Source organism: Nematolebias whitei, chromosome 11 (assembly GCF_014905685.2).
Source record: "Nematolebias whitei isolate Nwh7 chromosome 11, NemWhi1, whole genome shotgun sequence".
Lineage (NCBI taxonomy): Eukaryota > Metazoa > Chordata > Actinopteri > Cyprinodontiformes > Rivulidae > Nematolebias > Nematolebias whitei.
The window spans coordinates 1,479,857-1,506,981 of NC_056508.1; the positions used below are offsets into that span (position 1 = coordinate 1,479,857).

Here is a 27,125-nt window from a genome sequence, read left to right on the forward strand (position 1 = left end):
TATATCACATATGTATATACACACAATTATGTATATATATATATATATATGTATATATATACACATATGTATTTATATACATATATATGTATTTATATATATTCATATATATTTATATACATATATACAGGTCCTTCTCAAAAAATTAGCATATTGTGATAAAGGTCATTATTTTCCATAATGTAATGATAAAAATGAAACTTTCATATATTTCAGATTCATTGCACACCAACTGAAATATTTCAGGTCTTTAATTGTTTTAATACTGATGATTATGGCATACAGCTCATGAAAACCCAAAATGCCTGTCCCAAAAAATTAGCATATCATGAAAAGGTTCTCTAAACAAGCTATTAACCTAACCATCTGAATCAACGACGTAACTCTTAACACCTGCAAAAGATTCCTGAGGCTTTTAAAAACTCCCAGCCTTGTTCATTACTCAAAACCACAATCATGGGTAAGACTGCCGACCTGACTGCTGTCCAGAAGGCCATCATTGACACCCTCAAGCAAGAGGGTAAGACACAGAAAGAAATTGCTGAACGAATAGGCTGTTCCCAGAGTGCTGTATCAAGGCACCTCAGTGGGAAGTCTGTGGGAAGGGAAAAGTGTGGCAGAAAATGCTGCACAACGAGAAGAGGTGACCGGACCCTGAGGAGGATTGTGGAGAAGGGCCGATTCCAGACCTTGGGGGACCTGCGGAAGCAGTGGACTGAGTCTGGAGTAGAAACATCCAGAGCCACCGTGCACAGACGTGTGCAGGAAATGGGCTACAGGTGCTGCATTCCCCAGGTCAAGCCACTTTTGAACAAGAGATTGTGTCAGAAGCATCTCGCCTGGGACTGCTGCTGAGTGGTCCAAAGTTATGTTCTCTGATTACAGTAAATTTTGCATTTCCTTTGGAAGTCAAGGTCCCAGAGTCTGGAGGAAGAGAGGAGACACAGAATTCACATTGCTTGAGGTCCAGTGTCAAGTTTCCACAGTCACTGGGGTGTCATGTCAGCTGCTGGTGTTGGTCCACTGTGTTTTATCAAGGGCAGGGTCAATGCAGCTATCAGGAGATTTTGGAGCACTTCATGCTTCCATCTGCTGAAAAGCTTTATGGAGATGAAGATTTCATTTTTCAGCACGACCTGGCACCTGCTCACAGTGCCAAAACCACTGGTAAATGGTTTACTGACCATGGTATTACTGTGCTCAATTGGCCTGCCAACTCTCCTGACCTGAACCCCATAGAGAACCTGTGGGATATTGTGAAGAGAAAGTTGAGAGACGCAAGACCCAACACTCTGGATGAGCTTAAGGCCGCTATCGAAGCATCCTGGGCCTCCATAACACCTCAGCAGTGCCACAGGCTGATTGCCTCCATGCCACGCCGCATTGAAGCAGTCATTCATGCAAAAGGATTCCCGACCAAGTATTGAGTGCATAACTGAACATGATTATTTGAAGGTTGGCGTTTTTTGTATTAAAAACACTTGTCTTTCATTGGTGGGATGAAATATGCTAATTTTTTGGGACAGGCATTTTGGGTTTTCATGAGCTGTATGACATAATCATCAGTATTAAAACAATTAAAGACCTGAAATATTTCAGTTGGTGTGCAATGAATCTGAAATATATGAAAGTTTCATTTTTATCATTACATTATGGAAAATAATGACCTTTATCACAATATGCTAATTTTTTTAGAAGGACCTGTATGTATTTATATATACATATATATTTATCTATATATATTTATAGATATAAATATATATATATGTATATAAATTAAATCTCTGATGAACCAGATTCTACAAAAACATTAGATTTAAATTTTTATAGGTTTTCATCATCATTTGATGTATTTGCACTCATTGTGTCTACTTTTAATGTTCATTTTAAATGTGTGGTTTTCTTTTTTGTTCACATATATACATTTTATTTTTAGCTTTGCTTTAAAGTTCTTGTTTTGTGATTTGTACATTTGTGGGTTAAAATAAAGTTGAACTGAAGGTCGTCTCTTCTTTAAACATGTTTGAGGGAAATATTTCTGAGATCCAATAGTTTTGTCTTTTTATGATTTTCAGCTGAGTTAACAGTCATTAAAGTGAAAACAGGATTTCACGATGAAGCTGGCACCGTTTTTTTTTTTTTTTTAATCTTCAACGCTCCGCTGGTCTCACTGATCCTCTCCTCCGGAGAGGACGAGGCTGGGAGGCTCATCCTCCCAGCTCCAGCTCAGCTGGTCACTCACAGGGCCCTTCCAAGGCTCCAGCCTCGCGTAATCATGAAGGCCCGACCCGCGCAGACAGGCGGACAGAGACGGGTCTGCGACGAACGGTGGAAGCGATTTAAAAAAAAAAAAAAAAAAAAAACTTTTACGTGTAAAAAAATTATAATCATTTTTAAATTGCTTCAGCATTTTTTAAAACATTTTTTGTATAAAAACAAAATATTATTTTATTTAAAAATCGCTTCCAGCGTCCGTCCCAGACTGTCCAGTCCGCCTGACTGCCGGGTGGGATCTGGATTCAGCCTTCATGATTACGTGCGGCCGGGGTCTCACAACGGCCATCTGTGAGTCCCCATCTCCAGCTTCGCAGTGACCAGCGGAGCTCTGAGCACACACGGCTGGTATCCGGAACCCGAGCCTCCGAGTCGGTATATCGAAGGATCTTTCGCGGTGACCAGCTGAACTTGGAGCCGGGGAGATGACGCCCTGCCCGGTCTGGCGCTCCGAGGCTCCAGAGGGAGGATCGGGGTACACCAGCAGAGCTCCATCCAGCTTGCTCTGAATTATGTTGTCGGCCACCAAGCACAAAAAATGCCAGCACATCAACATTAGACCAAGATGTTGTCAGTATTGTTTTTAAAATCTTTAAAATAAGTCCAGCCGCTGCTCCAGTCCGAGAAATTGAAAATGGTGGATTATTGTTTTGAGACGTTTCTGAAGGATCCAGTGACTCCGCCCCCGACCAATCAGTGACCGACAATGTTCTGACGTCACGTTTTTGTACCTTTTCGTTCGGGTTAGAACCACAGAGCCAAGGGTACTGAAAATAGTAACAGGTGCTAAGTACCGGTACTAATGGAAAAGCCTCAGAACCGGGCCAAGTAGGGTCGTGTCGGCCCGTACCGGTACTAATGGAAAAGAGGCATAAGAGCATTGTAAACAGCCATCAGTGTGCTAATGATCCATTGTTAGGCTGATGGTCCTCCTTGAGCATGTGATCAGCTGGTTCTGGTTGTCAGCAGCAAACTGGTTGATCCACTCTGAGAAGGTGCTATTTAAGAGACTGAGCTGAAAACAGCACCTCAGACTGAAGAAGTCTCTTGGATGAGAGACGAAACGTTTCTATATTTTTTTGCTTTGTTTTGTTTTTTTTTTTTTGAATGGCCAGAGGACCAGATTGAACTTTTTTGGATTTTGAAAATTATTTAAAAAAAAATTAAGATGCTCCTGCATATAATCCGTGGGGTACAAACTGTGAGACAAAAGTATTGGCTTATAGTTCGGAAATTACGGTGTATTTCACATCAGAATGTATGCTTTTATTGTGAAAGGGACAGAATATAAGAGGAGAAGCCCAACATTTGTAATTCTTTTTTTTTTCTGATTTTGATGTTGGAAGTCGTGGAGAATAAAGCGAGACTCAAAATATTTTGTGTCTGTCTGCTGACTTCCACAATAACATACCAGAAAGTCATTTCTCAACCTGTTAAAGCCAAAGGGGTTTCCTTGAAGTCCCTGCTCGAAAATAACGTCCTAAATAAACTTGACAGTTTCTTAGCAATTGCAAACTCTTTAAATCATCTAATATTTGATATTAATCACTCCATTTCTTTTACTATCCACACCATAGTATAACAGATTAAACCCTGTTCCAATGCTGTGAGCAAGTTTCACTTTATGAAAGTTTCAAGAAAATCCATCCAGTGCTGATTTTTTTTAATTTAATTTTAGGTATTTTGCTAACCGACAGACAAATGAACAGACCCCATCAAAATTGTACTTTATTGCTTTTGGTGACATGTGGTAAACAGACTGTCAAACATTAACATTGTGCATTTTGTTTTCTTGCCATTCCCCTCCATTTCTTTCTTCACTTCTCCATTCCTACAGATATAAACCTGAACTCTCCTAACAAAGGTGTTGGTGTGAACTGTTCTGACAGTCTGTCTGACGTGCCAGTGGAGGGAACAGTAGGGAACTCTGCTCACCCTCCTCACCCAGGCCTAACAGAGGAAGAAGCTGAAGAGCTCCGTACTGAACTAGCCAAGGTAGGACTACTCTCATGTCCCTGCTGAGGGAAGGAGGCAACTTTAAACCCTATTAGCTCAGCTCATGTGTTTTTCCTCTGACCGGGCAGAGAAGGAGAACCATTAGAGTAACATTGAGTGAAAACTTGCCAAAGAAGCAGAAAGGAGCCCAGGAGTCTCGATCAAAAGTTAACTAAATTAAATCTATCTAACTAAACGTATAAACAAAAGACAAACTGTGACTACAAATAATGCCTGTGTCCTAACAGAACCCCTAAAACATCCCTAATTCTATGTGCTCTTGTGATTTGCGGGAGGTTTGGGAGATGTAGACACGTGTGTCTGTCTGTCATTATTTCCATCATTTTCATACTATCTGGAGTCACTGAACCTTGTTAGCACATCTGGATCTGCCTCTCCCTGCAAACTTCACTGTTTCTGGGTTGGGTAGTCGCGTCTTCATAAACTTTTCTCATGGTTTGATTATGGAGACTAATTGTCACACTCCTGTAATTACACATCTGTCACAAAAAAAACACACAAGAACATGTCTGATAATGTTGTTACTGCTCTCAGGGATCCAGCCCAACCCTGGACCCCCCACTCATTACAGCACACCAAAGGATTTTATAAAGAAGTCAGGTTTTCATTTTTTGCATGTAAACACACAGTCTTTTGAGAAAACTTGACACTTTGAAAATTCTGGTCCATTCATCTTGGGCTGATGTAATTATCATCTCTGATTCCTGGCTCAACAAATCTATCTTGAATAATAACCTGGCAATCCATGGATTTAATATCTATCGCTGTGATCATCAAAAAAGGGGAGGTAGGGTTGCTATTTACATCAGAGCAGCCCTGGATTCTAATCATGTGTCAGCAAAACCAATCCCAAACCAATTTGAAGCCTTAGCTGTAAACATCACTTTGAATAGAGGCCAAATCTTACCTGTAGTGGGTTGTTACCATCCTCCCTCAGCAACACCTGAGGCTCTGTTCTCCCTGACAGACTTCCTAGCTAATTTACAATTCAAGGAGATTTTTCTTGCATGACATTTCCATATCAATTGGGAAAAGTCAATTCCCCCTCTGTGATTAATTCAAGGAATGTTGCCTGTCACTTAATCTGGCCCAACTCATTGACTCTCCCACCAGACGGAACAAAAACTGTCCTGAAAAATCTTCCATCTTAGACCTATTTCTAACAAATATGCCTCTCATGTTGCTGCTGATCTGTTTCATGTTGCTGCTGATCTGTTTCAATGTTGATGTGTTCATGCGTGCACATCTGCTCACAGACTCATGTTCATGTTTGTGCTGATGTTCAATGTTTTATGTTATGAGTGCTTAGTGTATATTTAGTTGAGGTTTTTCTTAGTTCATATCTTAGATGTTATTACTGTTTTTATTATACATTTTATTGTTGGATGTAACTGGGACCCCGTGTACATAATTTTGCTCCACCACATGTACCACATGAGGTGCGAATGACAATAAAGAAACTCTGACTCTGACTCTGACTCACAAATTCCCCGTTATATGCGTTTTCGCCAACGTTTTGAGTGATCATTGTGTAATAACGACTCTCAGAGACATTAAAGTTCATGCGTGTTCTAGAATTGCGCTGCTCAAGGTGGCTGTATGTTGGAGTAGGTCTGTTAATCTCATTCTGAGATATTACTTTTAAAAACTTTTAATTCCTTTTTTTTTTTTTCCTGGATATAGTTTTTTTTGACAATTATTTCTTCTGGCGTCAGATGCTGTGCAACTGGAAGGATTTTTACTGAAACGTCTTGGCTTTTGGACATTTGTTATGATGCGTAACCATAACAACAAGGTGTTTTTTTTTTTTTTTTTTTTTTTTTTACAACCGAGAGCAGCTGATTAACATCTTCAAAGCTGAAATATCTCAACTACAGCCCCAAATCCCAAATGAGTTGAAAAGGAGGCGTTGTGGATGCAGAGCAGGAGCAAAGAAGAGGGTGAGGAGAATGAAGTTCAAACCATCTCTTCCATCGATCATGATGGGCAATGTGAGATTGCTGGGAAACAAGTTGGATGAACTTCAAGCCCTAACAACGACTCATCCAGAGTATTGGGAATGCAGTGTTATGTGTTTCACTGTGACATGGCTGCAGGATCATATCCCCGACTCCAGCATTTCTCTGCCAGGCTTTCTGACCATACGAGCAGGTAGAGATTTAAAGAGGAGTGGCAAAAGGAAAGGAGGTGGGTTGGCAGTGCTTGTGAACAACAGATGGTGTAATCTAGGACACATTACTGTGAAGTGTCGTCTCTGCAGTCCAGATATTGAACTGTTATTAGTAAGTTGTCGTCCATATTATTTACCAAGAGAGTTCACCAGTGTTATTTTGGCAACTGTTTACATTCCACCCAATGCTGTTGCAGAGACTGTGTGTGATGTCATCAGCTCCGTGGTTGCTAAGCTACAGACACACCACCCTAGTACGTTTGTTGCAATATCTGGGGATTTTAATCATGTCTTACTTTCTGCTACACTTCCGACATACCAACATTTTGTCACTTGCTCTACCAGTGAAAACAATCGTTTTATGCAAATGACAAGGATTCATATATCGCTAAGACCCCCTCTTTCAAATCAGATCACAGTCTTGTGTTTCTTTGCTCAAAATACAAACCCTTGTTCAGAGGCAACCTGGAATAAAGAGAACAGTGAGAAAATGGTCAATGGAAGTAGGGCTGGGCGATATGAGGAAAATCTAATATCCCAATATTATTTTGCTATATCACGATACACGATATATATCACGATATTAATAAATAATCTCCAGTGTTACTTTAAACTAGTATTTAAAATGTCACTGGTGTACTCTTTTCAAACAGACCATTGATGTTTTTTTTAAATTGAATACAAAATCAGAATAAGTTTAAAATGTTTTACTGAAACCATCAGTTGCACACAAATCTTCTTCAGTAATGAAATTGGTACCACTTCTCTTACTGTGGTCAACACTATACCTTTAATAAACAAGATAAACAAGCAAAAAAAGTACACCAAGCACAAATCCACAATGAAAAATAAACCAGCTGTCTGAAAAAAAGGTGCTTGTTAGTGCTTTTTGCATAAAAATTGTAAAATCAAAAAACCTGATGAGTCCAGATTACAAAAATAAAAGTTTAAATAGTGACTATATAATCAACTCACCCAGAAAAGCCACAGGTATCAGAGCTTCTCTAAACAATTTGCATATGCTGAAAATTTTGAACAACAAAACACAAAAAGTGCTAAACTGGTAAATGGTGCCAAGTTCAGGCAATATCTGCACAATCCCTGTACAAGAACAGTTTTATCACAGGTGTTAGAGCATCTCAAAATAATTTAAGTAATAATTACTCTTTGTGTGCTAGATTTTAAACACACACCACACAAAGTGGTAAAAAAGGAAATGATGCTAAGTTGAAATAAAAGAAGCTTATGTCCAAATGGTGACATTAATACCCCTGAATAGGCCTCATCAATGCAAAAGGTTCGTTTTTTTGAGATTCTGTGCCAAAAACACAAGCCTGTCAACAGCTTCAGGTTTGAGGGAGGCCCGATGACATGTCACCACATTTCCACTAGTACTAAATACCCTTTCTGATGGGGAGCTAGTAGCAGGTACACACAGATACTTTTTTGCCAACTGTTTCACATTTGGGAATATTTCTTCATGGCCTTTCCACCACAGCAGTGGATCAGATTCACTGTCGGCATTCACAGACTGCAAGTAGGCAGAAAGTTCTGCGTCCATTAGTTGTCTAAGTGATGATGCAGTTTTGGAAGAGGATGTTTTGGCCTTTTTAAAGAAACTTCCAAGTGTTTTCTTTTTTGGTGCATCTGGCTCTGATACCACTTCCATTTCACTGGGCTGTGAAGCAGGCGAACCTGGAGCACCTTGATCAGACAGCATGACATCTGCCTCCATCTCCTTTATGGCTCTGTTCTTGATTTCCTCCAACTTCTCTGTGGTAATGTACGTTGTTTTAAATCTGGGATCAACTAATGATGCCATGTCCAGAAGGGTGTCAGTGGAAGGGTCATCAAATTTCTCATGAAGGTAGTCCAGGATGGAGACTTTGATGGACTGGGTCAGTGGAGTGTCATCTTCATGAACTGCCAAGATGCTTGTATGGAAGAGATGTAGCACAGGTTTGACACATGACACTGTGACAAGTCCTCCCCTGAAAGGGCATCAGTGAAATCCACAAGGGGTTTCAGAGCCTTGTGCACTGACTCAAGGACTTCCAGGTCTTGCCAAGTCAGGACAAGATGTCGTGTTTTTTTGTCTGTGGCCAAGACCTGAGAAATGGCTCGCTCCTGTTCCAGCACCCGGTCAATCATTTTGTAACGGGATCCCCATCTAGTTGGCGACTCACTGATCAGCTGATGTGCGGAGATCTTAAGTTCTTTCTGCGCAGTAGCCAGATCTCTCCTCTTCTTCCAACTGAATGAAAAACTGCTTACAATCTTTTTACAAACAGCAACAGCACGCTCAATGCGGGGGTCTTTCATGCTTCTCTCTGAAAATAAAGGGAAAACAAAACAATAATTACTATATAATGCTGTAAATAAATAATATCACAAAAAACATAGTTGTGTATATGTATGCAATATCAGATTTCACATCAATTCACATTTTATGCTCAGTAAATTAATTAAGCAGATGCATAACACAATTACAGGAGGAAAAACATGCTGCCCAATGTCTTAGAGGTATGAAAACTAAATAAATAAATTCAATTTCATTTATTAAATCAAATTTAATTCAATCAAATTTAAATTTAAACCAAAATTTAATTTATTAAATCAAATATCAATTTGATATCTTCAGATATTCAAATCTTCAGATCAATTTAATCTAAAGTTCATTTAATGGGGAAATCAAATGAAATCCTACCAACATCTACTGATGCTCAGAGTATATTCTATATAAAAGAAGGTACAACATACTCACCAATTGCAAGGTGCAACCGCTGGCCAAAACACTGTAGCCTGGTCCACCCATTCAGCCTCGTTGCTTTGATTACGTTACTCCCATTGTCTGGCGTGATGCACACCTGACGACTTTCTGATAAGTTCCATGATGTGAGCGCATCTTGCAGTCCTTGGGCAATTAGCTCTGCTGTGTGGTCTTCAGGGAAAAAACTTGTTTGGAGGCAGAAGCTTCTTAACTCCCACTGGTCGATGTAGTGTAGAGTTAGGCTACGATACGGCTCACAAGTGCGGCTGGTCCACAGGTCTGTGGTTGTTGAGAAGAAGGTCACGTTTGTTAGCTGCTGGCCTATGTTTTCTCTTACTGAAACGTACAACTCTGGCAGCGCTTTTTCTGCAAAGAACTTGCAACCTGGCAAGTCGTATTTTGCATCAAGAGTCTTAATGAGATTTTTGAATCCAGGCTTTTCCACAACACTTGACAGGAGCCATGTCTTTGGTGATATATTTTGTTACTGCGTCAGTGATTTCTCTCCACTTTGTACTTTTTCTGTCATACGGGATGGCTTTGGCAAACGAAGAAGCTAGTGTCATCTGCTTCGCAGCTGTATCATTTAACTTTTTCTTTGTTGTATGGGGAGACGTGGACATACGGAGTTTACAACATTCTTCATTTTGCAGTGGATGACTTCTTAGGTGGTGAAATAAATTTGTGGTACTGCTTCCTTTCGTGGCAATGGTTTTATGACACGTTTTGCAAATTACCGCATTTTGTTCAACATCCTCCTTGTAAAATCCAAACCACTGCCAGATTATTGATCCAGTGCTGTTTCTCTTCGGAACTAGTTCATCGGACTCTTCAGTTATCGTCTCATTCACCCGCTCACCTGAATCTCCCGCTGTCGCCATATTTTTTCCTCTCTCCAAGTCCATATGCGCATGCTCCCCACAGCGGGTCATGCGGAACATTTTCAGGTTGGGAGGGGGCAGGGAGTAGTGATGCATTCATTGCGTGTCGGATAAACGAAACTCACAGTGAATTAGATGCGGAAAGCTTATTATTTGAATGACAATTTATACTCGATGGTTGCGATAGAGCCATTTTAACCATCGTAAATTGAAAAACTCGAGATACATAGAGTATATTCGATACATCGCCCAGCCCTAAATGGAAGCTGAAGAAGCCCTGCGGGGTTGTTTTGAAGGTACAGACTGGGATGCGCTGTCAATCACATGGAGAGGACATCATTGCCATGACTGAGTGTGTGACTGACTATGAACTCTGTGTAAACAACACCAACCCCACCAATACACTGGACTGGACAGTGAAGGGGAAAACCACCTCAGAAAAAGAACACCTCAGCTCAAACAAACAAAAAAAGAGTTCACCTCATCTCAAACAAACATCATTCCTGTGTTTTGTGTTTGAAACTGTTAAAAGTATGATTCATCTATTCCCTTGGTAACAGACATTGTTTTACAAATATTCAACTCAGCTCACTAACTTCTTAGTTGACACTAATGTAAATGTAATTAAAAAAGTGTCACTGTGTTAACTTCACTGCCAATATGAACTCATTTCCAATGAAACGGACAGATTGTTTAAATGCGAGCTTTTGGTTCAACTGACCTTGACGTTTTTGAAACATCCAAACTTGTTACGTTGATATCTTCCTTTATCGAAAAAGTGTATTCCTCTCAAACTCGTTCCCATGAAGATAACACCATAAGAACCCTTTGTTTAATGACATTCCTTTCTAGGAGATGGACAGATGGACAGTGACACCTTTTGATGGAACATTACATGTTATTGATTCAAAATATGTCATACCTGAATGTTTATTCATGAAAATGTGTGTTTTAAGTAATCTTTCTTTAAGATAATACATTTGTCTTATTTTCTCTTTTAAAATGAAAACTTTTAAGGCAGAGAAAAGGGACTAGATTTATTTAATAGGTTTTATAAAAAAAATACAAAGCCAAGAGTTAGGACCACCCCTCCTGAGGTGGATCCGTCATCTGTTTTTCACGGACAGTTAAGTTTTGCTTATTCTTCTACACACTTCACGGAGGCTTCGTCAAAGAAAACTTCTGGAGAAACGCACTCTTTGGAGAAACTCTTTGAAGCAACACACTTCTTCATAGAGAACTGGAGAGAAGAAACCCAGCTTAATCAGGCTGGCATTGACCCGAGAGCTATCTGCCAGGCAACCGTCACACCGCAGAGTGGTAAATCCCAGCTGACTTCAGAGCCAGTGGCCGGACCTTCGTCCCTCCAACCGATGACAGGTGAACTTTGAGGATACTTCATTCTGTCAGTCACAGGAGCATCTCAGGCCTTGTTGGTATCATTAGCAGCTGTCAGAACATGCTCTGATCATCTCATCCCGGCAAAAGACAGACTTTTGACAGACTTTTCTGTGTGTATTAACTGATTTGATGCCCTTTAAACACGAGAAAAGAATTCACGTTTCAGTTTACATTAATTTGGGGTTAAATAGAGTGATTTTCCTCTCCAAGAGAGAGGTGGTGCCCACACAACAAGGTTGTTTGCATAATACATGTAAATCTTATGAGCTTAACTCATAACTGATAATTAACAGTATATATCCAGTCCCATATCACTCTACATAATTTGGTCCACCCGTATGAGGCTAGTTAAAGAAAGTTCTTTGAAATTATACACACAGAAAAATAATTTTCCTAACTGGTTGGCTGAAGTTTGGAGCATAAAACTATGTTAAAACTGCATATTTTGGTATGTGCTCTGTCTGCTCCAAGCTGTGTTCTGCATGTCTGGGTGTGTGTCTCAGTTTGAAAAGGTGGGGGTCACCCATCTCTCACCGTGTTTTCTACTTCTCTTCATCTAAACTTGAACAAATGATTAAATGAAATGTCAATCGTTGTATTTCCTACACTTATGAGTGAATTTTAGATGTATAATTCAGCTCGAAAAGTGTCAGAATTGCTCTGAATTTATCAGGATGTTTAGCTGAAACAACTCCTGAAATTAATATTTTGCATGCATTTTACAACCAAATAAAACCAGCCGTATCAAACTCAAATGGTTTGAGGATTTGATAAATCTTGTTTTAAAATTTTTAATCCAAATATTTTAGATTTTCAGCCGCAAGAAACTATAAAATTTAAAGTATTGCTGTGGACTTCCTGTTAGCATTAGCGTAGCTAATGTCGTGGATTTCTGCCACCATCGTGTTCAAAACAGCTGAGACGGTCACCTTAGTTCAAAAGATTTATTTGACAAACAGGAGTTACAGGTATTCAGAGACAAACAATTACATTTGTAAAATATATGCATATATTTGGAGCATTAAAGAACGAACCGTCTCGGTCTGCGCTATCCCCGGAAATGCTCGCTGGGCGTGTGTCATTTTCGGCTTTTATCAAAGTTTGAGAAGGCTAGTCCTCTGATTGGTTTAGACAAAAAGGTTGCGATGGTTACTGGTCTAGCCCGCCCCCTGAAGGCCCCCTCTTACTGCATTCCAGAGATAAGCTCGATGTCTGCTTTTAGACCGTTAATACTCTAGTTTCAGTTTAGCTTGATTATACCTTATTGATACCAAATGATTTGAGTTAAAGTTGTTTCTTTCTAGGAATAGTTAATAACTATTAGTTATTAACTAACTCATGTTTATGTGTTCTTAATTGATCGCTCTTCTTATACTTGTGTTTCAGTTCAGTTGAAGTCACCCTGCGCCCACATCTAGTAAAACTCTCTTGTAACTTACTGTGAAGATTAAACCTGTGTCCTCTCATCTAAACTGAACCTGTATCAACAATGGTTAAACGATTAAATGCTAATTGTTATTATCATACGGACCTGAGGGATTTTACTTAGTCAAACTATATTGTCTAAATTAAAGAAATGTGTTCTAGCTTTTATTTATGTTAATCAGTGTGTGTGTGAGCGGCCAGGCCACCATGTGCTCAGAGCACAAAGGACTCTCCCCTCCTGAGTCAGTCAGTATCTTACCTGCTATCTGGCATGATTTGATTGCTTGTAATATATCAAATGTGAACTTATAAAATTATCATTAGCTAATATAAGATTATATGTAAAGGTAAAATAGTTAAAATTAGTAAACATTTTCTATAAATATAATTCAACCCTTGAAGAAAGGCACGCACACACTTTGTATAACATGGCATTTGAATGCTTGATAGGAAATATAAAAAGGTATAAAAATATGAAATCCAACAGTCCCTCTTTTGATCTCCCCATATTCATGGGAGATCACACCCTTTTGGATGTTTCCAGATGGAAGTGAGTAACACTGCCACCCCACCTAAACTTACTGCAACCCTCCAGGGGTCCTGGACCAGACCCATGGTTCAAACCCTTCAAAACCTGTAAAAAATACCAAACGCATCAACCTTTATAAAAATACAAAAAACACTACAACACTCCTAGTAAAAGATAAATGCCCAACACCCTAAAATAAGTAAAACTCTACCCTAATACCAAAATTGACCGCCTTTTAAACCACCTTTAAAATACCTCGTGGGATTTTAGAATGATTAAATGCCCAATTGATTGGAGTAAAATTTTGAATCGTTCAGAGTTTCCAATTGAATCCACGACCCTTCTCTGGTTGTTTTTCAGAATGACTGAAAGAAAAGACAAGACACTCATGTTAAACAAGAAAAGACAAAACACTCAATTTAAACAGGACTATCTAGCAGGTCTTCGGTTCTTGAGCTTGCGGTGGGAGGCCTTGTTCGTCCACAAGGGTCCTTTTGGTGCTCGGCGGGATTCGGCCCGCGGCGATATCTTCATGTAAAGTCCTCAGAACCTTTATCAGTCTGATTAGACATTCTAAATGACGTGTGTGTGCATTGGGACAAAACTAAAATCAGTTTGACGCGTCTTCTGTTCTTCACGGTCAGGGCTGGGAATCTTCCTTCCTTCCTTCCCCATTCCACCTGACTGACCGACTTAGGCAGAGCGGAGACTTCTTCTCCAATGTTTGCTACTGCCTTTTTCTACCAGGACAAAGGGGCAAAGAGTGAGCTCCCACGAAGGTCCTGTCACCTCCTCCAGGTGTAGTGGGGAGCTGTACTCCTGATGTTCCAGCAGATCAGCATCAATCTGTTCCAGCGATCGATTCAGCTCCTCTGCAGGGGTGCACTGGTTGTGGTCGTAACAGGTGTCACTCTCCTTCTGGAGACCGATGGCGTGTGATGTTCTCTCCACCACCTGGTGGGGTCCTGTCCCTCTTTTCAGCAGGACCCAGTCCGGTGTGGTCCGGCTGCAGAAAGAAAAGCTTTGCAGAGAGTGGTGAAGGCTGCACAGAAATCTGTTGGAATCAGCCTCCCCACCATCACAGACATCTACACCTCCAGATGCAGGAAGAGGGCCACCTGCATCATGAAGGACCCCACTCACCCAGCACACACACTTTTTGCCCCACTCCCCTCAGGAAGGAGGTTAAGGAGCATTAAGTGTAGAACCACTAGACTTAGGAACAGCTTCTACCCTGAGGCTGTTAGACTCATGAATCTCTAACTAGAATAATCACTGTGAAAAACCATATCATGTTGCTGCTGATCTGTTTCATGTTGCTGCTGATCTGTTTCAATGTTGATGTGTTCATGCGTGCACATCTGCTCACAGACTCATGTTCATGTTTGTGCTGATGTTCAATGTTTTTATGTTATGAGTGCTTAGTGTATATTTAGTTGATGTTTTTCTTAGTTCATATCTTAGATGTTATTACTGTTTTTCTTATACATTTTATTGTTGGATGTAACTGGGACCCTGTGTACATAATTTCGCTCCACCACATGAGGTGCGAATGACAATAAAGAAACTCTGACTCTGACTCTCTGGTGGTCCGTAGTCAGTCTCCTCGGTCAGAGATTCTCCCTCCTGATGAGAAAAGCTGGACACCAAAGCTTGCGAATTGTTAAACACCCTGTATGGCCTTTTGATTATGTTATCTGTGGGATCCATGACCCATTTGTGGGCCTGGAAAAACTGACTGTGGTTACTTCCTAGTGAGTAAAACCTGTTTCTTAATTATTGGACACCCTGATGGTCATTATTGCTACTGCTAGTGTGTACTCTTACACTGTAATGTTATAATAAAACAGAACTTGTAAAACTGAAATAAAATGCTATTCTTACATTCATCTATACACTTGAAACTGAAATGAGGTACATACTGGACTTCTCCAGGGATACCTGTGTACTCTAGTACCGTCCTCCACCCTTCCAAGCCTTTGCATTCAACGGATCTACCTACAATAAGCAAAGTTAAACATAATAACACAACACCCATACACAATAACACCCTGCAATAAGCAATCCCCCATGCCGGCCTCCCTCCTCCTGGAGCCTGTGGAAGTAACTTCATTAAACGCTTGCGCCGACAACATCAAAATACAATATAACCTTAAAAGTTTTAAACAACTGACATATAACACTGTGGAAACAAAAGGAATTTAATCTTCCCTCCAGGTACCTGTCTGTGCTAGAGAGGGAGAAGCAAGGAAGAAATTAACTACTGAGCCTGTTCCTCAGCAGTAAAACATGTGGTTAAAATACTTTGTTCATGAAACCTTTTATTAGCCCAATTAATCTAATTAAGAGTCCAGTCCAGTCAAGTCAAGTCAGTTGTGTTTAAAAATACCGAACCACCACATTTCTCCTTAACCTTTGCTCAAATCCACTTCAGGAGTCTGTGTTTTGATGCTAGGGGCGTCCCCCTTTTTTGGAATCTATACACATTACAACAAAGAAAGAGAAAAATACTTTTGTTAAACCGATATATACAAGTGCAATGTCGTTTTGTAGGCTTCTGATTTATTCCACTTTTCAAATGTCAATGTGATTTATCTTAAATGATCCTTTAAACGCTTCAGACTTACTACTGGCTTTTTGCTGTTCATTTAAATATAAAACCCTAAGAAGTTATTTTTGTATATTTTGTAATGATCTAATCATTGTATGAACTGTTTCCTGCTAAGAGCAGCCTTCACCTTCCCCCTTTTTGAAACAGTTTTCTGTTTCAAATCTGAAGTATTACCGGCTGTAATTTACTAACACCCAGTCTGAGTCTTAGTTTCAGAAATATAAAATATGGTGTAGTTGTAATCTTCCCCCTACTGTTATTCAATCCAGGTTTTGCAAAAAAATTGCCAAATAGAACCCAAGCTCTCATATAATTTTCCAAAGAGTTAACCATTAAATAAATTTCATCCCTTGTATCAAACCAGACCCACCAAATGAGCTCATTCAAGGCAAAGACAATCATTTAGTATTACTTTAGAAAACATTAGTGAACTCCATCCAAATCAGGTCTCAGGTACAGGTTTCTCTGGAATGAGACTTCGTGACCTGTATAAACGAAAAGTTAAAAAGTCAATATTTTGCTCAGGGGTGGGGAGCATTATTCATCGTCCTATTAGGTTTAGAGGTAATAAAACAATTTTCATCTCAGAGCAATTGGAAAAGGGCAAATCATCTAGCACCCCCACAGTAGTACTTCTGTGTCATGTTTTGGAACCTGTCTTAAAATGAGCCTATGTGAGTGATTATTATCAAAGCCAACTGCAGTTTTGATCAAGACACCAAGGCGCTCGGATGACCATCATCGACCAAATGTGGGGTTGACACCTCCGTCAGGCTGCAGTTGATGTTAGTGACCTTGGACAGATGGACCACCAGCTTCTCTTTCAGCCTTTCTGTCTTTAGTTTGTCTCCCTTGGTCTGGAGACCAGTTCAGCTTTGTGCAGCAGTTCATAGCTCAGCATACAGCGAGACTTGATTGGATGTTCCCGCTGTTGACAAAATCCAGGACCCCCTCTGGACAGTTAATTCAGTTTGTTGTTGGACTGATAGATCTTTGCTTTGAAAAGTTATATTGCTTGGCTGACAATTTCTTTGTTGTTGTGTCAGTGGTGCTCGACTGACAGTTTCTTTGAACCGTCCCATTGGTCAGTTTCCCAGACCCAACTTCAGCGTCCACCTGAACACATCTGGTATCCGATCCGGCACCCAGCACTAGAGAGTCGTGATCAACACTCAGATGGATGCTGTATGTATTTGAAGGCTACCTGTATGTGTAGTTTGTGGGCCTAGCCAAACTCACCTCCCCAATCCACAGCTCTGTCTTCTCAGGCTGCTGAGAAGGAAAAATAAACAATCCAATTATTAAAAGTCTGATTCAACCTTAAGCATCTGTTATCAACATTAATCCTCTGTTAGCAAGTTCTATTCTGGGACCACAGCGTTTACCTTCAACAGAGTCATTCTGGTGTCCTGGATTGCACAACAGATGTTTTAAACGTTCAATTACATAAGAATGAAAACCTTCATTAAACACTGCACAATCCAATTCTTTATGCCCACTGCATAAAATATTCCATTCAAAATAATGTCTTCAATTTTTTAGAATATGTATTTTGACTCGCCACCTGACAGTGAGGACCACTCTCAGGTCTACATTATCCATTTAGACTTTGTAAAGGTTTAGGCAGCATGATTATATGTAATCACTGCTTGTTATATAACAAATCTGCAAATTCTTCCATCTCATAACTATGCTTGTTCACTGCATCCTAAACAAAATTCTTCTAATTCAATTCAATTAAGACTATGTCTACGCTTCAAGACATCACAGAGACCATTATCACTGCACAAAAACATCTACATGCACCTTTGTTCACAAAGCACAACTTCTTAAACTCACCATGTACTCAACTCTGTTCTCCTTATGCACTCCTAGGACCTGTGTGAAATCTCAACATGTTTAGAGTCATTTCATTTACCCACTAGAATTGTTGTTTTCCCATAAATAACCTAGTTCAGGTAGCTCTTAGAAGGGAACAGCTCCTAAACTCTAGACAACATTTTCAATATGTGATAGTCATTTAGACTGATTAATTTAACCCAAGCATTTCAATTTGTGTTTAGTTAAGAGTGTCTTTGAGCAGAATAAATTTTTTTTTCTTCATTTTACAAGTGTCAAGGATTTTGTTTATTACTTATTTTACATTCTGTTGTTTTTTAGTTGAATTTAAAACCTGATTTTATTGTCAATTCCAAGAAGAAATTTTGGCTAATTTGTTTACATTGTGTCCTCCAGAAATGCTTAAACTTAATTTGACTTGTTTATGATGTTTATTTCTCCTTCTTCCTTCGGCTTTTCCCTTTTCAGAAGTCACCACAACGAATCATCCTTCTTATTTCCTCTTAGGCCTTTGTCAGACCTACTCCTCACTTCCTCCAAGACCACCCCTACTCCATTTCTCTTTCTATCCACACCCTGATAAAACAGTTTGAACCCAGCACCACTGCTGCGAGCCTTGCTGCTCTTCCACTTGGTCTCTTTGACACCTCAACCATCTACCTTCCTTCTCTGCATCCTGTCAGCAGCTCTCTGTCAGCAGCTCTCTACCTTTGCCTGTCTGTTCAGTACGTTTGTTATCAATTTACCTCTGTCCCTCGCCCGCTTAGTGAGTGGCTGTCTGCCATCTTCATCTTCCCACACAGCGAGCTGTTCCAACAATACCTCCAGCTGACTCCCTCTGACTCCATCTCTCGGTTAATTACCGCTCGTACACGGGATGTCCCCCTCTGGCCCTCTGGCCTTGAGTTTCAAACCATTGCTGCAGATCAACTGTTCCAGAGGTCACTGCCTCCTCCTTTACCTCTGACACTGATTGAACACACAAATTTTTTTGACCTCGCTCTCTTATCCCCGTTTATGTCTGGCCTCCGACAGCTGTAGTCTAATCAGCTGCTGATTATTCTTCCTATTTCAAACGATGTATTACATTTCTCTCACAACGTTCAGTGACTGAAAATGGCGTTCAGATCTCCTCCTGCCAAGATCACCCCTAAAATGAGAGCATTAAGAATGTTCAGCCAACGACCTCCTCTCTGCTCACCCTTGTTTTACCTGGTCCAACCTCTGACCACCTGTCAGGCTGCTTCCTAGCCTGCCTGATGATGTACCACCTCCAAGCACCTCCTGTCTCCTCTACAGTTCCCGTGAATGAACCCTAATAAACAGTGTGGTTTGTTTGCCTATCAGACTACTGAATTTTTCTGACCTCACCCACGTTTGGTCTTAACTTGGTGTTTTCCACAACTACCTGTCTGACAGTCTGTCCATCCATCACCTTGTTCCTTCTCACACGGAATGTATTACAACAGTGTGTGTCCTTCCCTCTTTTTTTTTTCCTTTTTTTATTGATTTTTTTATCTTATAAAACAAGCAAATGATAATAGTACAATTAACATTATTTTCCAATAAACAACATAATCCCCAAAGTAAACAAATATAACAAAAAATAAATAAATAAATTAAAAAAAAAAAAAATGAATGTATGTGACTAAATAAAAAAAAACAAAAAAAAAAACAGCATATATCTTTATAATAAAATAAGATAAGATAAAGCTCAGCTCCAAGCATCCTTTTCTGAATTATTTTCCCTTGTAATGTCTCAGAAATTCAGTTAACGGTGACCATATTTCTTCAAAGTCTAATCCTTTACCTCTGACGATATAAGTAAGTCGTTCCAGTACAATACAAGATGCCATCTCCTTCACCCACACATGATTTGAGGGTACATCCATTTTCTTCCAGTACAAAGATATTAACCTCCTGGCCTGCAGGAGTCCAAAGTCAATCAATTTTAACTGTCTGGAAGTAAAAACACAATCCTCTGGGTATATACCTAACACACACATTTTTACATCAACAGGTATATTTACTCTAACAATCTTAGACAAAGTTTGTATAACTGATTCCCAGTAGTGCTGTATCTTTGGACAGCTCCATACACAGTGCAGCAGAGTACCCTTTTCATCTAAACATTTAGTACAGCTGTCTGGAATGTCAGGGGACCAGCGATTCAGCCTGACTGGGGTTATGTAGGTTCTCATCAACCATTTGTATTGAAGGAGTTTCATCCTTGTGTTAATTGATTGTTTTTGAGCTTTTAAACATGCAGCTTCCCAGTCTGCCTCCTCTATCTCATCTTGGATGTCCGATTTCCATGCATCCAATTTATCGGTGGTAGACTCCTTATCATGTGTTAGTAGAGCTGTATAAAATAAAGAAATATGACCTCTCCTCTCCAAATTTTGCAGTATAATATTCTCCAAGTATGATAATGGTGGTTCAGAGACAATCTGATTATATTTTGACTTAATGAAATGTTTAACTTGTAAGTATTTAAAAAAATGTTTCTTTGGAATGTTGTATATTTGGCATAACTGATCAAATGTGAGAAGGGTACCATCTTTATAAAGGTCTGCCACCTTCTGTACTCCTTTATCTGCCCAGATTTTAAAACCCCCATCCGCTCTTCCTGCCTTAAAACAAGAGTTGCCCCAAAGAGGTGAAAAACGAGAGATGGGAGAATTATCTCCCACATATTGATGGGTCTTGTACCAGATACTTATTGTGTTTTTTAAAAAAGGGTTATTGGTCATTTTTCCCAGATTTTTTGGGCTTGCAGAATATAAATACAGATTTAATTTAAGATTTGTTACTGATGTTTGTTCAATTTTTACCCAGGCTGGAGGTGTCCCAGAAGAAAAGTAGAACATGGCTGAACACAACTGTGCAGACCAGTAATACAATTTAAAATTAGGGAGTTGTAACCCCCCTCTTTCATATGGCAGGTACAGCAGGCGAAGTCTTAATCTAGGTTTTTTGTTATTCCAAATGAATCTGTTAAATATACTATTTAACTCTTCAAAGAATAATTTGGGAAGAGGTAAAGGAAGTGATTGAAACAGATATAAAAATTTTGGTAATATGTTAATTTTGATCATGTTTATACGGCCAATCATTGATATGGGCATTATCATCCATTTATTTAGAGACTCCTTCACGTCATTAATCAGAGGGTCATAATTTGTTGATACAATGGTTTTGACATCTGGAGTGATTTTAATTCCAAGATACACAAATCCCTCCCTTGCATTAATAAACGGGGTTTGTATAGTTGGATTCATTCTTTCATCCTTATTCAGAAGTAACATGGAGGATTTTGAGTCATTTATATTATAGCCGGAGAATCGTCCAAATAGCTCCATTTGTTGCATTACATTTGGTATGCTAATGCTCAGCTTTGTCATAAAAACAATCAGGTCATCAGCATACAGGGCCAACCTATGCTCTTGATCTCCTACCTGGATACCGAATAGGTCTGTTCGTGTTCTGATCATCACGGCCAGGGGTTCTATAGCCAGGATAAATAACATTGGAGATAAGGGACATCCCTGGCGTGTAGAACGTTCCAATGTGATAGGTTTAGAGACCATATTGTTTGTTAAAACACTGGCTTTAGGATCTGTATACAAAAGTTTGACCCATTTCAAAAAGTTTTTTCCAAATCCATATCTCGGGAGGACGTTAAATAAATATGACCACTCTATTCTGTCAAAGGCCTGACGAGCATCAAGTGATAATAAAGCTGTATCCTTAGCATTAAATTTCTCATGAATTATATTTAGAACTCTTCTTATATTATGGAACCCCTGGCGTTTTGGTACAAAGCCATTTTGATCATTATGAACCAGAAGTGATATATAGGGGTCTAATCTTCTTGCTAAAACTTTACACAGTATTTTAGTATCAACCCCCATCAGACTTATCGGTCTGAATGATGAGCACTCTTCAGGAGGTTTACCAGGTTTCAATATCAAAATAATCCTTGCCTGTCTCAGAGTGGGTGGGAGAGACTCGTTTTGAAATGCTTCTTCATACATGTTAAAAAGAGGAATTATTAATTTTTCTTGGAAGGTTTTGTAAAATTCAATCGGGAAGCCATCTGGCCCGGGTGCCTTACCACTGTTGACGCTTTTGATGGCCTGTGATATCTCTTCAATAGTTAGATTTCTGTCTAATTCCTGCTTTGTGTCCTCTGTTAATGTTTGAAACTGAAGTTGGTCTAAAAATATGTCTCGTTCTTCTGATGTCTGTAAGCATTCTGATTTATACAAATTTTCATAAAATTCTTTAAAACTATCATTAATTTCAGATGGATCTACTGTTACATTTCCTGAAGAGGTCTTAATACTATTAATTGCTCTTTCACTTTGCATTTTCTTAATTCTCCATGCCAAGAGTTTTCCTGCTTTCTCGCCTTGGTCATAATAAGACTGTTTTAGCCACATTAAACTTTTTGCTGCTGCATCAGAAGATAATTTATTATACTCAGTTCTCAAACGTAACAATTCACCTTGCTTTATTGCATCCTCACTAATGTTTAATTCTAACTCTAAAGATTTGATCTGTTCATCCAGAGTTTCCATTCGTTTTCTTTGTTGTTTATTTTTTGTACTCGTAAAGCCAATAATCTCTCCTCTAATATATGCTTTGAATCCCTCCCATCTCACCGAGGCACAGGTTTGATCTGTGTTTAACTCAAAGTAATTATCTATTTTCTTCCCTATAAATTTAATAAAATTTGGATTCTGTAGCCATCTTGCTTGAAACCTCCAGTTTGGGGGGTTATGGGTAAATTTTTCTATGTGAATATTCAGTGAGATTGCTGCATGATCACTGACCACGATGCTATCATACTGACATTGTTTGATTTTTGATAAGAGCTCTCTTGAAACAAGGAAGTAATCTATTCGTGAGCGGGATTTATGAATGCTTGAATGACAAGAACATTCTATTTTATTAGGATTTTGTTCCCTCCACACTTCCACTAAGTTGATATCTAAGATATACTGATTTATTAATTGTCTAGTTTGTACTTTGAAGATATCTGAGCCAGTTGAGCGATCTTTACTTGGGTTTAGAGTGCAATTAAAATCTCCTCCTATTATATAAAATCCTTGCAGATCAGCTAAAGTAAGGAATAGGTCTTCAAAAAATTTAGGTTTATTTTCATTTGGGCCATACAAACTCACTAAGTTTAAAGTAAGTGAGAGGATAGTACCTTGAACAATTACATACCTACCAGTGGGATCTTTTATTATTTTCATTATTTGGAATGGTATGGTTCTATGAATCAAGATAATTACACCTCTTGCATAAGTATTGAATGACGCGTGTATCACCTGGCCAGGCCATCTGTTCTTTACAGGCTTTAATTCACCATCTGTAAGGTGTGTTTCTTGAAGAAAGATTATTTTTGATTTCAGTTGTTTGATCCTGTTTATAACCTGTTTCAGTTTAACTGGTTTTCTGAGTCCCCTGACATTCCAACTTGTGATTTTTATATCAGAGACATTCTGGGTATTTACTTGTTCCATATTTGGTGTTCTTGTTATGTAGCATTAATATAATCACACATGATGCTGATGCTGAGCTAATACAAATTTTAAACAAGTTTTGAATAGCATAAAATAAAAAAATTAAGAAATAAATAAAACCCTGGAGTTGACGCATAACAAAGTCACCCCCCCCCCCCCACCCTTACTCAGACTAATAAACTGGGGCCTGTGCTAATCCACTAGAAAAAGTGGAGTAGCCGAACTATAAGAACCCAATTTAGGAAGCAATAGTGGTGTCTGGCAACCGTGCACACACCATATTCAAAGACATGAACATAACTAACCCATACAGACATGTTAACGTTTCAGATTAATCACAAAGTTAAGTAATTGAACAGCAGCATCTCTTATAATACCTTACCTCTCAGATGAATACAGATTAACCAAAGTATGTTACATTAATGTGTTAAAGGGAAGATAACACACACACACACACACAACACACATACACACACACACACACATTTATAGTCCCGTTGTAGAACATACTGTATTTTCAGAATAGGAAGAGAAGAATAAAATGAAATTTCCTTAGCTGCTAGTGTTCAATAAATAAAAAACATTAGCAAAAAGAACAAATGTTATAACTCAGTTAACACACAGATTTAACACTCATGTTAGGAACAGCTGATCCTGGGGATCAGGAAGTGAAGCGCTCACCACCACCGTTAGTCCTGTCCAGTGCGTGTCTGTTGATAGAAATCCTTGGCCTCCTTCGGAGATGAGAACAGATGTATCTTCCCATTGTGAAGGATCCTCATCTTACATGGATTATACTGAAATCCGCGGAACATTCCTTTATCAGTGAACTCTTTTCTGATGGTGTTGAACTCGGCTCGTTGCCAGATGGTCTCAGCTGAGAGATCCTGGGCAAAAAAAAGTTTGTTTCCGTCATGCTCGATGTTACGTTGTTTTGTGGAGCGGAAAACAAACTCTCGATCTTGGAAATTCAGAAATCTGATAAGGACAGCTCTATGTTGGTTTGGTTTTGGAGCTGCCCAGGTGCGGTGAGCCCTCTCGATGGTAAACGATCTGTCGGTCTCCAGCCAACGCGGCAGCATCTCCCGTACAAACTCCAGCAGCGACCGCTGGCCTTCGGCGTTCTCCCTGAGCCCAAACAAGCGCAGATTCTTCCTTCGGCCTCGGTTCTCCAGGTCGTCAGCCTTTGCCTCCAGGTAGGATATCCGCTTCAAAGCTTTGTTGAGATCCGCTGTGCTTTTTTCAAGGATTTCTTCTGCTGACATGATTCTGGTTTCAGCTTCCTCCAGTCGTGTAACATTAGCAGCTACATTTAGCTTTACCTCCGTCATGTTTTTCTCCAGGGCAGCGACTGATTTAGTTATTTCACCCATACGATTATCTATGCTGTCCAGTTTGGTTCCAAACCCACTGAACTCGGAGCGAAGTGACCGAAGTTCAGCTAACACCATGCTAATGTCGCTCATGCTATTGCTAGCAGCTCCCTCGTTGTCTTGACTTGGCGTCGAAATATCAGTTTTAGCTGGTTTTTGGGAGCCGCGCTGTCGGGTGAAAATATCACAGTCCTTAACAGTAGTCGGTTTTGACATTCTCCTATTCAGCTTAAGTTCCTAATTCTGGGTTATTCTGGGTTTTAAGTGCAGGTTACACGGAGCATCCACTTTAAGCGTCCATCTTGGTCCGCGGTTCCCCGTTTTGTCGGTCCTTCCCTCTTTTAAGCTGTATTCCGCTTCAACGTTTTTGTACTTCTACTGACTTATTTCTGCTAATTTCTGAACATTGTGCTCCTTTCAGCTAATGTTTGGAAGATTCACATATTTCTGCTTACATTTCAGATACTATTTAGCTGTTTCATGCCAATATCATCTAATTCCACCTTTCTTTTTAAATTGATCCAACTTTTACAGCCTAATTCAGGAAAACCAAGCTCTACCCACTTACTTCTGGTACTTTAGATTATTTCTGCATGTTTTAGCTATTGGTCTGCTGGTCTTAAGCTAATTGCCTCTGTTTCTTTTTGATAATTCCAATATTTCGTGCGCGTTTATACTTATTTCATATTCAAAATTGTTCCATATCGTTTAGATTGTTCACCAATATGCTCTTAACTCATGTATTGATCCTGTAGACTTTCCACAGGAGTCACATGTTTCTCATTTATGAGTTCCACACCTGATGACAACGTTCACACACTCAGGCTTTCAAATCTTTTTATTGTCATTCACAGCTGGCCCCGTTGTGACAAAACAATTCACAAGTCTGTGTTATGAGTACAGACTTGTCCTTGCCTTATACAACAGCGCCCCCTTTCGGTCAGGATATGGAAGCTCCACTCACCCACAGACACACACACAGAAAAAAGAAAAAAAAAGTAACCCTTCGCTTCGCCCCCACACACAGACTCAGACATGCTCACTCCCCCCTCTTTTTTCTTTTTCCTATTGTTTCGTCTCCCTCAACGCCTCCGGCCTTTAAGCCTTCACACAACATAGAAAACACGGCGCGATCAATAATTATTACAACGTCCTAACCCTAATGTGATCCCTGATCACAGGAAATTTGGCAAAAATTACCTAAGTCCCAGACTTTCACATTTCCCTTTGAACTAAATTATTAATGGCGTCTAATTTGATGGGCAGTCAACACACCATCACGGAAGACGCGTCCCATAGCTGCGGGTCCCCGACCCGGTTTCCGTCTCTCTCGTCAGAGGAACGGCTTGTGAGCCACCACCGCTGAAAAAGGGAAATATGTCGTTCAAGTCCGACGCGAACCCCGGCAGGTCCCTGACCTTCCTCCGGCACGAGTCAAACTCGTGAAACTATCTACGAAATACACTTAAATGTTAAACTAAGCCGTGCAAAGGACACGCACGCAACCGCACGCAGCGTGTAACACCCAAAGTGTCTGAATACGCGTAATCCGTTCGTCAGAAGTATCACTAATCACCGTAAATTAGCTTAACAACCATCATTATTTCCGGAGATGGTATTAAACACCCACAGAGGAAGATTTAATTTGGTTTACGGCCGAATAGCGGAGTTTTTTGGGCCTTTCGGCCAACTTAGGTAAATCTGCTTACCTGTTAGTAGAATATATGATGGGCCCAAGTTCGCTATGTGGGTGGTCAGCACCAAATCGATCCAATTCGTGTGTCCGCCAGCTGCACCGTCGGGGTCACCATCTGTCGTGGCTTTCTGCCACCATCGTGTTCTAAACAGCTGAGACAGTCACCTTAGTTCAAAAGATTTATTTGACAAACAGGAGTTACAGGTATTCAGAGACAAACAATTACATTTGTAAAATATATGCATATATTTGGAGCATTAAAGAACGAACCGTCTCGGTCTGCGCTTCCCCGGAAATGCTCGCTGGGCGTGTGTCATTTTCGGCTTTTATCAAAGTTTGAGAAGGCTAGTCCTCTGATTGGTTTAGACAAAAAGGTTGCGATGGTTACTGGTCTAGCCCGCCCCCTGAAGGCCCCCTCTTACTGCATTCCAGAGATAAGCTCGATGTCTGCGTTTAGACCGTTAATACTCTAGTTTCAGTTTAGCTTGATTATACCTTATTGATACCAAATGATTTGAGTTAAAGTTGTTTCTTTCTAGGAATAGTTAATAACTATTAGTTATTAACTAACTCATGTTTATGTGTTCTTAATTGATCGCTCTTCTT

General features: G+C 39.7%; 1 protein-coding gene across 3 annotated transcripts in view; it reads left to right on the top strand.

Moving 5' to 3' along the window:
* Positions 1–27,125, top strand: part of tpd52l2b (tpd52 like 2b) — a 182,013-nt gene that overhangs the window by 19,836 nt on the left and 135,052 nt on the right. For all 3 annotated transcript variants that reach the window (XM_037684624.1, XM_037684625.1, XM_037684626.1), the window contains exon 2: positions 4,112–4,269. In XM_037684624.1, coding sequence (XP_037540552.1) covers positions 4,112–4,269 — 158 coding nt within the window. The remainder of the gene's footprint in view (positions 1–4,111; positions 4,270–27,125) is intronic.